At 42.5% G+C, this 14,089-nt stretch overlaps 1 protein-coding gene across 4 annotated transcripts in view; it reads right to left on the bottom strand.

The window, feature by feature from the left end:
* Positions 1–14,089, bottom strand: part of LCP1 (lymphocyte cytosolic protein 1) — a 49,048-nt gene that overhangs the window by 17,073 nt on the left and 17,886 nt on the right. For all 4 annotated transcript variants that reach the window (XM_080561813.1, XM_080561814.1, XM_080561812.1 and 1 more), the window contains exons 2-4: positions 4,684–4,766; positions 1,769–1,920; positions 741–870 (exon numbers count right to left, since the gene is read on the bottom strand). In XM_080561813.1, the coding sequence (XP_080417939.1) occupies positions 741–870; positions 1,769–1,920; positions 4,684–4,750 (349 nt within the window). In that variant the 5' untranslated portion in view covers positions 4,751–4,766. The remainder of the gene's footprint in view (positions 1–740; positions 871–1,768; positions 1,921–4,683; positions 4,767–14,089) is intronic.

Here is a 14,089-nt window from a genome sequence, read left to right on the forward strand (position 1 = left end):
CAGTATGGGGGAATATACATGGCTCAGCCCAGTAAAAAGTAGAAAATCTGAAAAATAAACAAAATGAGTTGACAAGAGCAATGGGCTTCAGTACATTCAACCCTCCATATTCCTTTCCACTGAATGGGGTTGCCCATTGTCATGAGGGTGAGCATGTTATAGAGATGGGTAATTAAATTCCCATGATTCAACTGTATGTTGCAATAGCTACGCTCTGCTAAGCATAATTTGCATTTACACAGTGATTTGAATGCATTGAGCCCTGGTGGGGTTATGCCCTCTTTAGCAAAAAGGTCAGGAACCATTTGGTTGCAGGTTTACAGAGGGACTACTATAGAAGAGGGAAAATGTATGAAGAAATGGGTTAGCAGTAGCAGGGATCCCTTGCCTTGCCTTGCTGGTGAGCAGGGACAGCAAAGTCTTCGTGCAGCTGAAGCCATGTCAGGAGGCTACAAGGCTTTCCTGATGGGGGAAGCTAAGGCAGATGGAGCTTTCTTGTGTAGTCCCAGCTCTGTCCACCCCAGTAAAGCAGCTCACACTATTTTTGACAAGGATCTGACTCTGGTGTTTTGTCACTTTCACAACTCTTTGCCTCAAATCATCTTCTCCTCAGCAACCTCTACAGCTGCCAAACCTCACAGAAGCCAAAGCCCCTGGATTTGCACCAAGATAAGGTGCAGACAAATCCCCATGAGGACATTTGCTCCTGGTTGCTACCAGCATAGGGCCCCTGTACCTACCTGAGTAAGAGTGTTGTGTGCCAGCACTGGACTGCTCTGACATCCCACCAATAGCACAGATCCCCTCCTTTTTGTTGATTTGTTTTCGGAATGACTTAGCAACATCGTCACTCTTCAGGTTTTGGAAAATCTTTCAAGCAAAAGAGACAGATTAAAATTTTCAGAGTTAAACCAAGCTAAAACCATGAGCTCCTGGGCTGTAAGACACATCCCCTCTGCTTTACACATATAGAAGCACAGCTTGTGTGCTATTTAGTAGATTTCTGTGTAACTGTTATCTGCTCTTATATTTTCAAAGCCATGAACAAAGATCAGCTAAGTGACAGAAGCATATATGCTGTGAAACTACATAGCTGAAGTTTTCAGGAGGAGTGCCTTTGAAGTTTTCAGTTTGAGAAAAGGACAAATAAAAATCTGTTTCTCCATCCCAAGGGAAATTTTAGCATTTGCTTTTGTCCCAGTTCAGGCCAGAAAAAATAAGTGGTTTTTTTTTGTTTGTTTGTTTTGTTTTTAATAGAAAAAAATATCCCATAAAGTTTTCGTTTTCAATCTGTTGAAATTTTTCATATCCATCTAGCCACAGTATTATCTTCTTGCAACTTATAACTGAAAAACTTCATCCCATTGCCTTAACCAATCTGAAAGATATTAAGTCTGTTCAATACATAGCTGCATTCATTTAATTTGTCCCAGTTAACTGCAGGATTTCTGCAGTCTGGTTACAAACTGCTCTTGCCTTCTCCAGCAAGGGAACACATTTGCCAAATGATATGCCCACGAGACCCTGTGCTCATGGCTCTCCTGTGCCCCAGGGACCACCCCCAGCACCACAGATAATGAAAACATTTTGGGGAAAACCAAATATTTACCCACAGAAAAGGTCAGTTTTGTGGAAACTATTCTCAGCTAAAACACTGAACTGAAAATTCCCAACAAACTCTATTATTTAGAAGTGGTCTGGTTTTGTGTGTGTGTGTGTGTGTTTTTCCTTCTTCTGTATTTATCCTCTAAAATAATATCTCACTTACTGAAATAAATTCATCAAAGCTGATCCTGCCATCCTCTGTGGTTGTCAAATTCTGAACAAGTTCTCTGGCTTTATATCCTGGGAGAGGGAGGTTGGCTGCCTTCAACACATCCGTTAAATCGTTGGCATGGATGAATCCGTTCCCACTAATATCTGCAAAAATTAAAACGAATATTTAGATTTTCTACCAGCCCAATGAAATTTTCTGCACACAAAGGCTGTTGCTTTTATTCCACCTGAAGAAGTGTACATTATATATAAAGATTTGTTATCCTGAAGTTCATTATTTTCAACCACAGCAGTGGCATTTACACCCCAAAAAATTTACCATCACCATTTAACAAACAAAAACTCATGCTGGTGAATTTACACATTTTAGACACATAATAATATTTTAACAAAGCTATGTTTAGATGGATACAATTGATTTTTCAGAGTTTACATACAGAAAAACACATAAGTGGTTTATGAAGAGATTATCCTGCCTACAGAGCAGCTAAGATGTGATAATGAGTTATACACTACATCTGCATATATTCATAGATGTAACTTGTGATTTTGGCCTGTTTTTTGCATCTAATATCATCGCAAGTCATGAGTTAAGAGGTTTGGAAATGCATATGCGTATTGGGTTCACGTTTGCAAGGGCTTGGAAGCAGGGGGCCTGCAGAGGTGGCCTCTGTGAGCAGAGCCCAGCAGCTGCCCCATGTCAGAGCAGAGCCAGCTCCAGATGGCTCCACAGGGACCTGCCACTGGCCAGAGCTGAGCCATGAGCGACACTTGTTGGGCCTCAGGGAGAGCAGATTGAAGAAAGGGAAACAGAAAACTGTTGTGCAACAGCAGCTGGGAGAGAGGAATGGGAACCAGCCCTGCAGCCCCCAGGTCAGTGCAGCAGGAGGGCAGGAGGTGCCCCAGGCAGGCAGCAGCAGTTCCCCTGCGGCCTGTGGAGAGGCCCCTGGTGGAGCAGGCTGTCCCCCTGCAGCCCACGGGTCCCACACGGAGCAGATCTCCACGCTGCAGCCCGTGGAGGAGCCCCCGGTGGAGCAGGTGGATGTGGCCTGGAGGAGGCTGCGGCCCATGGAGAGCCCCCGCAGGAGCAGGCCCCGGGCCGGAGCTGCAGCCCGTGGAGAGGAGCCCACGCAGGAGCAGGGGCCTGGGGGTGCCAGAATCCCGTGGGAGGGACCCCGCGTGGAGCAGGGGCAGGGAGGGACCGTGAGGGAGCGGCGGAGACGAAGCGTCAGGGACTGACCGCAGCCCCCATTCCCCGTTCCCCTGCGTCACTTGGGGGGAGGAGGTGGAAGAGGCTGGATGGGGGGAAGGTGTTTTTGGTTTGTTTTCTGTTTCTCACTGTTCTAGTCTGCCTGTGATAGACAAAAAAAATTATTAATCTCCCTATGCTGAGTCTGCTTTGTCCATGATAGTAATTGGTTGGTAATCTCCCTACTCTTATCTCAGTCCTCGAGCCCTTTCCATCGTATTTTCTCCCCTCTTCCTTTGAGGAGGTGGAGTGAGAGAGCGGTAGTGGTGGAGCGCAGCTGCCCAGCAGGGTAGAAACACTACAATTCTTTTCGGAATTGCACTTAAAATAAAAATGTGTATGTTCCTCTGGGATGGTGCTGACATGGACAGTCCTGTTGAGCCTTTTGCAAGATCCAGGGTAAGATTTTATGAGATCATTAATTTAGGTTAAATAGTTCTTCTCTACCAGTTTGTGAAAATCTCCACACAGAAAAATAAATAAATAAATAAATAAATAAATAAATAAATAAATAAATAAATAAATAAAAAACAACCCTTACTCTATTGCATGGAGAGCTTCTGTTAAAACACTGTATATTTATATAGAGTGTTATATATATAGTTAAAAATGTAATATATAGTATATACATACTCAAAAATAGGTTTGTATTCATTTTTTTATATATCTATGTGTTTCTTATTCTGCAGTCTTTTCTCCCCAGCCCAGAGGCAGAGGTGATTTCAAAGAGGCAGGTGTCAATTTCCTGTGTGGTGAGCTGCAAACTGAGTTGTTGCACGCTGCAAAAAGGGCTGAGCCCTTAGCTGTCAGCATCCGCAGCTTGGATTAATACAGATTGCAGAGAGCATCCTACCCATCTCTGAAGTCATACAACAAAAGGATCTGGACTTGGAGAGGGAATTGTCTTGAAAAGGAATGAGAGCATCTTTCCAATCTTTGGGTACAGCCCAGTGCTTTGGGTACACTGGCACACACAATGACCAGGTGTTTCAGATTTTGCCTGAACTGCTGTGGGCTCAGAAATGAAAAGATCACCTGAATCACTAAGGACAACTGATAACACATAATCCAGTAAGGCTGACGGATCTGTTAATACAGGTAAGTCAGCTGTGAGAAACACAAGGACTTTTTCTGAGGATTTGGGTAGACAGTGACAGATCAGCATGACTTTAAGGGAAACAAATCAGTGGAGACCTTTGAAGGCTCATAAAGGAAACACACAGTTGAAAAATAACTAGGGCTTAAAAGGTCACAATAAAGGGATTACAAATTTTGTAGCTATTTGCACATTTGTTCCCTGCAGACCCTTTCTCCCTGGGACTACTCAATTTGCATCAAAGTAAAAACCTATTCTTTTCCAAATCATTTTCCAGGAGTAAACAGCATTTTTAGGAAAACACTTTCAAGTATTTCTAACATGGTTTTCTGTATAGGTGGTTTTTCAAGTTATTTCATAATATCTGCTGTTACGCCTCTAGTACTGCTCTGCAGTGTGCTACTGTGATTTTGGCTGGGAGATCTGCAGGAGCAGGCAGGACTTGCTGTGGTTTCTGTGACACAACAGATCAGCGCTGGTGTAAACTCCGTTTCAACATGGATGGTCAGCGTTGGAGCAAAGAGCCAGCTACAACTTCACACTCCTTTCCGGTCGTACTCACCCACTTTGCTGAAAGCCTCCCGGAGCTCTGCCATCTCCTCCTCTGAGAAGTGTGCTGTCGACGCCATGCTTTATCTGTAAAATCTGCAAGAGGAAAGCACTCATTTTCGTGCGGTTCCCTTTTGGGTTTGTAATCATCACAAAAAGGAGGGATTTTCACTATGGATTTAATTTTTTTTTTTTGAGTTAACAGCATGGATCCAAATTGTCATAGCAGTTCTCCATAACTGAATGCCCAGTTCCTGCATCCCAAAAACAAGTGATGGGTTAAAATCCCGAGTACCTGAGGTATAAATCCATGTCACTCCTGTTGTTTTGCCAAATCCTACTCAAAATCCCAACAGCTTTGCTTACACTAACTTCACTGGAATTAAATCCTACTCCTCAGTTTTGTTTCTTATGGAGAAAAGCAAACAAAATTATGCTGTTTTTCTGTATTTCCCCTTTTGGACACATGACTCACCATAGCGCGGGGTGTTTCTTCAGCAGCCCTGGCAGCACTGCCTGCTTACTCCCTGAGCTCTGGTTTGCAGATAACACTCTGGGTCCCTAGTAAGGAGACAGGTCACCCCTTAGGGGGTCAATGAATGGAGGGAGGCACCTTCACAAGGAGTTGGAGCACCAGGCTGGGCTTCCCAGATGGATGTCTCTCCTTCTGGCTGTCGGGAGAGGTTAGGGACTTGCCCACTGAAGAAGTGCTTAAGATTAGGCAGCACTTTATGGATGGATGGCTAGAAGAAGTTTTCCTGCCTTTCCTTTCACCAAAGCCATGAGGAAGGGTTAGACTGGACTTATTTTGATTATTAAAAAAGGTGCCTAGAAATGGAAAATTTACTTCTGCTTGTTACATCATCCAACACACTGCCATAAGATGCACTTTATAATAACCCCTCTGCTTTTCACTGCACCTACTGTCCCTCACATCTCTTCGCGGAGGAAACTATTCAGAAGAAAAGCTACTTATTATTCTGTATTTGTGAGAATGACTTTAGTGTCTTATGTCTTTTTAAGTATTAATTAAGCAAACAACTATTTAAATAAAATAGAATGGAAACCTGAGTTGATCTTGGAAAGGGGTGGCTGCAGTTGCAGTGTTTAAATTTAAAAACAAATTAAATAGAAAAGAAATTCAGAAATAGCACATTCTCAGACTAAAAGCACCACTGCATTCTAGATACTTGGCTTCCAAACTTTATATAAACATATTCAGGCAAGAATTAAAAAATGGCAGATTTTCTACAGCCCTCTACAAACACAGAGAGTTGTGCACAGTGTATCTGGGCTTCACATTTAATGCTCTCCTGAACTCAGGTATTGATTCCTTATTAATGAGCATCACTATGGAAATGGGTTTGAAATTGCCCAAAGGCAATCTCATGTACTTGGCTTTTTGTCTGCTCTCTCCCAATGCTATCATGCTTTAGCTGCCTCATCACTGTGATTTTCAGGTAAGGCCTAGAAACAGCTTCCAGAAAAACATCTGTTCAGCCACTACCTACAAATTCTATAAGGAATAGAGCATAATCCATAAGGCAATGGCTCTCAGGGCCTATGCAGTTTTCAGCACAATGGGGCTGATGATTGCTATTGAAGTACTAAGTAATTCACAGTATCACAGTATCACAGATTTCTAGGTTGGAAGAGACCTCAAGATCATCGAGTCCAACCTCCGACCTAACACTAAGTACTCCACTAAACCATATCGCTAAGCTCTACATCTAAACGTCTTTTAAAGACCTCCAGGGATGGTGACTCCACCACCTCCCTGGGCAGCCCGTTCCAATGCTTAATAACCCTTTCAGTAAAGAAGTACTTCCTAACATCCAACCTAAAACTCCCCTGTCGCAACTTTCGCCCATTCCCCCTCGTCCTGTCACCAGGCACGTAGGAGAACAGACCAACCCCCACCTCTCTACAGCCTCCTTTAAGGTAACTGTAGAGAGCGATAAGGTCGCCCCTGAGCCTCCTCTTCTCCAGGCTGAACAATCCCAGCTCCCTCAGCCGCTCCTCGTAAGACTTGTTCTCCAGACCCCTCACCAGCTTGGTCGCCCTTCTCTGGACTCTCTCGAGCACCTCCATGTCCTTCCTGTAGCGAGGGGCCCAAAACTGAACTCAGTACTCGAGGTGCGGCCTCACCAGAGCCAAGTACAGGGGGACAGTCACCTCCCTAGACCTGCTGGCCACGCTGCTTCTTATACAGGCCAGGATGCCGTTGGCCTTCTTGGCCACCTGGGCACACTGCTGGCTCATATTCAGCCGACTATCAACCAATACTCCCAGGTCCTTCTCGGCCAGGCAGCTTTCCAGCCACTCATCTCCCAGCCTGATAATCCAATTCCAATGATACTTTCCAGGATTGTCTGTAAAAATCCCTGTGATCCACTAAGAATGTGGGTTATATATATTTGGGCACCATGAGATCCATAGTCTTCCTCTCATCTGTTATATGCTCATCTATTTTCTGCATGATTCCTCACTACTACTCTTTTTTCTTCATATTTTTGCAGCATGTGGGTTACCTAAGAACCTCCTGGACAAAGCTCCTGGAAAATCCATATTCCGCAGCAAGATCATCCATTCCTCTCCAGTCATTTTATCACGCAACACAATTTGTAACATAACTTTTAATAGCACTAAAGACTCTAGAGCATAACAGGGAAGAAACACAACAGGATGTTGCCTACTGCTTTTGCAAAGAGTTTTATAACCTCTAGCAAAATTTATCACCAACCTAAGCTGGTCTCTTCTTGATTGCACCCAACCTGTTAAATACAGAATCCTATTAATAGTACGTATCTTTTACGTGAGCGTATACTAATAATACATAACAGGATGAGGGTTTTTGCTGCAGTGCACCCTTCTGACATCTTTATTTAGGTGAGTATTGTCCATTCTTTTGTAAAGGTGGCCACACTCAGCAGGGAACCCTGAACTCAGGAAGAGAACTGGTCCTACATCACCCAAGGATTGGTTGTACTTGAGTGATGGAGGTACTGAGAAGGCCTGCTCCAAATCACAACTGTGTTATACACTCTTAAAAGTCATTATCATTTTTGAAATTGTTTAGGCAGTAAAATAGAACATGGGAAAATCAAGAGAGAGAGGCAGCTATAAAAGTCCAAAGCAACAGACAGGAACAGACAGCAAACGAGCAAATATATTTTTTAAAAGCTTCTTTTCTGTATATAAACTGCCTACTTTGCTCTGATCATTAAAAGTAAATTATATTTAGACACATAGAAATGCAAAATGCTTCTGGATAATGGTATGGAAGGTCGGGCCCTATATCTTCCTTCTGATTTTATCAGCCAAGACCAGAATAATTTGCTTCCAGAGGTCAAACACTTCCAGCACCTCGCTGTCCTCAATGCAAAGTGAAATACCTTGGGCACCCAATCAAGAGAATTATCTAACAGCTCTAGGAACGATCCAATTACTGATAATCCACAAGGCATTGTAAGTACACATCTCTGCTCCAAAACATTTGCAAAATCAGTGCGATGAGACAGATGCAGAGAAAAAAATACAGAGAATGATACAGGAGCAATGACATTGAGCACAGGGATGGCAAGGAGCAGAGAGAAAAGCTGTGCAGGAGGGAGGGATAGCAAGAGGGAAGCGAATTTAAGAAGGAACAAATGTAAACAACAGCTTAGCTATCAGCACAAACGAGACTTTGAAGGTCATCAGCAGCTGGGAGGAAGGATCTTGAGTTTGGCATGGCTGAAGATCAGTGAAAGCACTGAAGTCCATCAGAGGGAACAAGATGGAAGTCAGCATATGCTTGGATGTGGAGGCAGGACGCTGACAGTGGAACTGCCAACAAGAAAGAAATGGAAGGTGATAAAAATTCAGAAGAACAATACTCCTTGAGACAGAGTGAGCTTCAGATCTTCATCAGAACACCTGAAATATACATTGCCTGGACGTGACATTCTTGTTTGCCAAACAGCAATAAGCCCACTATTGCAAAAGCAAAAAAGCTGTTGTGCAAATACACTCCTTGCTCAACAGAAGACTGTTGAGTTACAGGTTTATGTAAAAAAGACAAAATGGTCTCACGTGAGCTGCTGAGAACTGTAAAAAACAGATACCAAAACAGCCTCTATGAAGCATTCTTTCTCCTGCTGTCATATCCAAACCAAACCATGCTATAAAAACCATATATAAACCATGCTCTTTTTATTTGACCTTACAGAAGGATCTACTATCACACTGTTTTGGGAGATCTGATAACAAACTCTTTTCTGTCAGGAATGTAAGGGAAGAACTAAAACCCTAACATTACTGTTAAATTGAAACACAGCACTATTGATGTACCTTCATCTCTTTCGATTTTGAGTCCAGAGCCTGCGAAGTGGCCTTGTTATGTATTACTTAGCAAAGTGTGCATTCACGATGCAATATAAATAATAAATGGCAAAGCCATTAAAACCTAAAGGTTTCCATGACTTATATTAAATGGTTACCTTGTTTCATATTTCCCTCCATTTCTCTGCTGTTTAAGCTTTATTACAGGCAAGACAATGAAAACCTTGAAGACGTAAAACTGCACTTGATAGATACACTTAAAGTCTCACTTTCCCCAAAGCAAAAAAGCAAATTTCATGAGGCAGCATTACATTCTACAAGCGATAGTAACTGATCAGGATCAACATAACCGTGAATCTGGTGTTGATAAAATTGAATGAATGACTAATATCTACTCATTTTATACCATTAGGGTTTTATTTCGTTAATGCACTAGCACTTTGTTAATAACACAATCACCCCTCTAAGCTGTCAGAGAGTGACCAGATAATGGATTACATGTGTGTTCCCTGTCACATAATTTCCCTAGTTCTTCTGCTTTCTTCTCTTCAAACTTGTTTATTTTTTCTTAAAGTGATGAAACACCAAGCATTTCAGTCTTGCGAAATACAGCTGTTAGCATTGCATGGGGAAGCACAAGACTGTGCCTTCCCCCCCCCTAAAAAAAGTCCCTACACACAAAATTGTGCCATTTGCTTTATTAGAGTTCGCAGCTCCAGCTCCTTCTCTTTTCTGTTTCTTCTCTCATCCACAAATTCAGTTTCCAAATGTCTAGCTTTCCATAAGGGTTGTGGAGTACTTCCCCAGCTCTTTCTCTTCCAGCTGATATCAGACAGGCAGGACAAGCATCCCTTTCCTGGAGCAGAGCCCACCTGGGACAATGGCACCAGCAGGCAGAAAGAAGAGAAGTGCCCCTATAACTGCCAAGAAACTCTTGAGATACATCTGAAGTGCCAGAAAAATTATGAGGGAATGGGGATTATATTGAAGATATTCTTTATCCCATTCTTCTCGGGACCCTCCTCATTCCTGTTTGCTCGTGGAAATATCCCCAATAGGATATTCCATTCCAGAAATATTTCGCTCTATCTTTCTCTTATAAGGTCCCCCCCCACGAGTCCATATGTCCCCTGACAAAACTACCACCCCTTTTTCGTGTATTTCTCTTCGAATTATGTCTCAATCAGCATATTTTCTACAGTACGGAAGGACTAAGGATGAGACAAGGGAAGATTTACGAATTGGGCTCTTTTAAGTGTTTTCCTGCCGGAGGCAAGTGTTGGCATTTTTGGTCTCACTGAGGAGCAAGAAAAAGAGAAATTCTTCAGTGGATCTCATGTTGAAAGAAGAATCAATGCTATAACCACAACAGTGTTCCCTAGAACTTCCTCAATTTCAAAGTTTCATCTTGTGCTCATTGACCAAAACAAAAAAACAACTTTAACTAAAATGACTGAGGCAGAACCATCATCTTGTTGGCATTCAGCAAAACATACTGTTTTCCATAATCCAGAATAGTTTATCTCCCAACGAAACTTCATGTTCTTGGCACATGTGCTATTCTCATATATGCTCCTCATACGTTTGTTAGTACCTATTGTTACTGTTACAGTTGTGATTAAAATAACATGCTTGCATCCCTGCACTAGCGGGGTGATCCATAATGCACACACAACCAAGTAGGATAGTAGCGTTAACACTACATTTCCTCAGAATTACTGCCAGTTTGGAGTAGTGATAATTTGTGGTGATGGCTCCAAGGAATCCAACCAGCTCAAACAAGCACACGGTCCCATCAGTGGCTTTTATTCTAGTTCGGTGTCACAGCTTCCAGCCAGATTGCATCAACACTTGTTTGTGAGAGTTGTTTTTTTTTGTTGTTGTTGTTGTTGTTTTGTTTTGTATTTTTTTCTGCTGGAGACGTATGATATAAACCAGAATCAGTATGTCTCTGTGCCTCCTTCCTCACTGGTTAGTTAGTCAGCTATCCAGCTACTCTCCGTAACTGATAGCATTAACAAATACCATCAGGTTTTGAGCCACATATCAATTAGATGCATTTCTCACATAACAGCTTTGAAAATCATTGAAGATGCGTGAAGAATTGCAACATATTTGAACAAGTGCTGGGGTTCATTAAAAAGTTCATTTTTCAAGTCATGCATTTAGTGGTATGACTATTTGCCTATTTAAATAGCTATAGATACACACATAGATAAGAGGTTTTTCTAATTTCTTTAACAATGCTGAACAAAATTTTAAATCCTAAGGTAGAAACATACTTGGTTCTAATAGCAATAGATAATTAATCCAAATTCTCACAGTGGCTTCAATCTGAGTAGCATCTTGATATTTAAATCATCATATGGAATACAAAGGGAAGTCTTTCTGAAGGTGCGGCAAATGGTTCCTCCCTGATACGTGTTAAAGATTCACAATTAAACCCACAATAAACGACAATCTTTGCCTCAAAAGCATTTTAAAAGTCAAGCGTCTGCAACAGCAAAATCTCAATGTGTATAAAGACACTGGGATTATTAAGGTTCACATATATTAATTCACTATGGATTTGAAGAAACACAGAGAGAAGACATTTACCACTGTTTATAAAACAACTTGGTGATGTTCCATGAGTTATTTTCTTAATGTTCCATTTTATAAAGGACTTTATTTGTCACTGCAGTGCCTGAGTCCTAAATCAAATACATATCAACAGGCCTTAGGAAGGGAAAATCCACAGAACTTACAGAGGAACGGAGAACTCTTTCCAATATATTGCCCAGCAGTAGGGAGTGCTAGTCCTTCAGGGAAATTAAGGCATGCAGGACGTATTGCTGTGAACCCATAAATCTTGTCCTTATGTGTCAGATATATCCTACCAGGGAGATGTGTATATTGTATATATGCATATATTGTTTACACAACCAGAGCCTCCAGAATTTTTCTTGAAAAAGGAAAAATGTTGGGCCAGTCTATTGTACATTTTTTGTTGGGTAACTTGTCTTTTCTGTCCCTTTACCAACAAAGCCTAGCTAGCTTTTAAGTGAAAACACATCCCCATAAAAACAGGAACAATTTTGATTTTTGAAGGAAGGCTTGTGGTGAATTTTTTTTTTTTTTGACTGAAGCTGGTTTTCAACCCAAGCCACACTAACTGACAGTTTCAGTCTTTCAGCAGATTTCCTATTTGGGAAAGAAAGCCCTGACCCACCCAGTCCCACCTTTGCTCACTACGGTGGGGGAAGAGGAGAACATCTCCTGGGGCTGCTTTGGATGCTGGTACGAGGAGCTACCCCACACCTGCCCCATCACGACCAGAGTGGCAGACTGGACACAAAATCCTGTGGCAGACAGATAAAAGCCTCTCTTCCTGTTCCCGTAAGGTAGTCATCATGCTGCAAAACGATGGCAGAAAGCCTGGTCACAACGTCCTGTGACTCAGACCCTGATGTCCTGCAAAAGCCCAGTATCTGATACAAGAAAAGGAGAGCATGGTTGGTGTTCCCAGCTCACTAGCAGGAAAACAATTCCTACATGCATGGAAAATATTAATTATTATTATGATTGATTCCACCTAGATTTACTGTAGGGTCTCTGGGTCTGCAGTGGGAACCACAGCAGCAAGTGGGACGGAAGGAGGCAGAATCCTCTTGAGCCCATTCCCTCTGAAGAAAAATTTGGCGTTATGGCACGCTTCCCTGAGTCCCCTCCAGTTTGCCTCATCTCTGCCTGTTTCTCCCTGTGTTCACACTGCCTCTGCGCTTATTGGTAATTAATGCTCGCTGTTAATTCATCGCAGCGAGCAACTTTGAAACGGTCCGAGCTCAACGAATGCAAGCCCCAGAGCGATTTATTTCCTGTCCTGCAGCTTTCCCCTTTGATGACTGAAAAGATGCACAGTGACCAGTGCAGAGCCCTACAGCACAGCTGGATTCAGGATGCTAAATGCCATTTCAATTTTTTTTAAAATATATTTTTCTTTTTGAGGAGTATTTTACTTTTTGTATCAGCATTTCACTGGAGTCTGACGTTTTGCATAAAGGGATAAGAGAATGAAAATCAGCTGCATTTCTGAACGCATTATAATTTCCTGACCTCCCCCCTCCCTGTTATTTAACTTCTTTCTGAAGTTATTTCATAATTTTTAAAAAAGACATAGTAATTATTTTTACCGTAGGATTTCCATCAAGATAGCTCTGCTCATGCTATGCAGCTGAGTGTTAGGCTGCTTATAACTTTAGTTAGAAAAGAACAGGATTTAAAAAAATTGGTGGCATAATAAAACAAGATGGAGTGCAAGGTAGATTTTGTGGGCAGGGAAGAAGCACTACTAGACTTGTTTAAATACAAGTTGTACATAGGACCTCAAACATTTAGTAGGTGTAAAAGTATTCACTCCAAACTCTTACTTGATTTCAATTGAGGAAGCAGCTTCAAAAATCATAATGTAATAGAATACCTGCTCATTTTGATTTTTTGTTGTTGTTTTGTTTTGTTTTTTGACCTATTGTGTGAGCACTTTCTTCAGCTTCTGAGCTAAGTAAATCTGGACCTGACGGTCAGGACTGAAGCAGAAATCCCCGCCGTCACTACCAGCAGGTACTTCCCAGTCCCTCCTGCCTCTAGCATCCCTTCTTGGTGGAGTTTCCCACCACGGAGGGGGTTTCCTCGTCTCCCCTTCACCCAGGAGAGCCCCATCCCCCATGCCAGCACCTCTGCAGCCCTTCTGGCGCCATCTTGAGAGGGCGAGCCCCTCCTGTCTGACAAGCAGGCGGGGGGGAAGGTGGTTCATGCTGGAGCGTCTCCACACAAGAGGTTTCAGGGTGTTTATCAAGATGTAGAGCCACCTGCTGAGCACCCACCTGCACCTTTGACAGCAACATTTCATCTACCGTTTGACAGAGATCATCTTCACTTGGTACCTGCAGCAGTGAGGGGTCAGTCAGCCAACGTGACTGCCAACACTACGAAAAAACTTAGGTCCTGTTTGTTTGGAAAGGCAACTTCCCCGCAGGCTTATGGGTCAGTTTACAGTGTTCAAACCAAATGCACATAGTGAGGAAACCACTGCCTAACAAAAACAACAAGTCTACAGC

Source organism: Anser brachyrhynchus, assembly GCF_964034855.1.
Source record: "Anser brachyrhynchus genome assembly, chromosome: 1".
NCBI lineage: Eukaryota > Metazoa > Chordata > Aves > Anseriformes > Anatidae > Anser > Anser brachyrhynchus.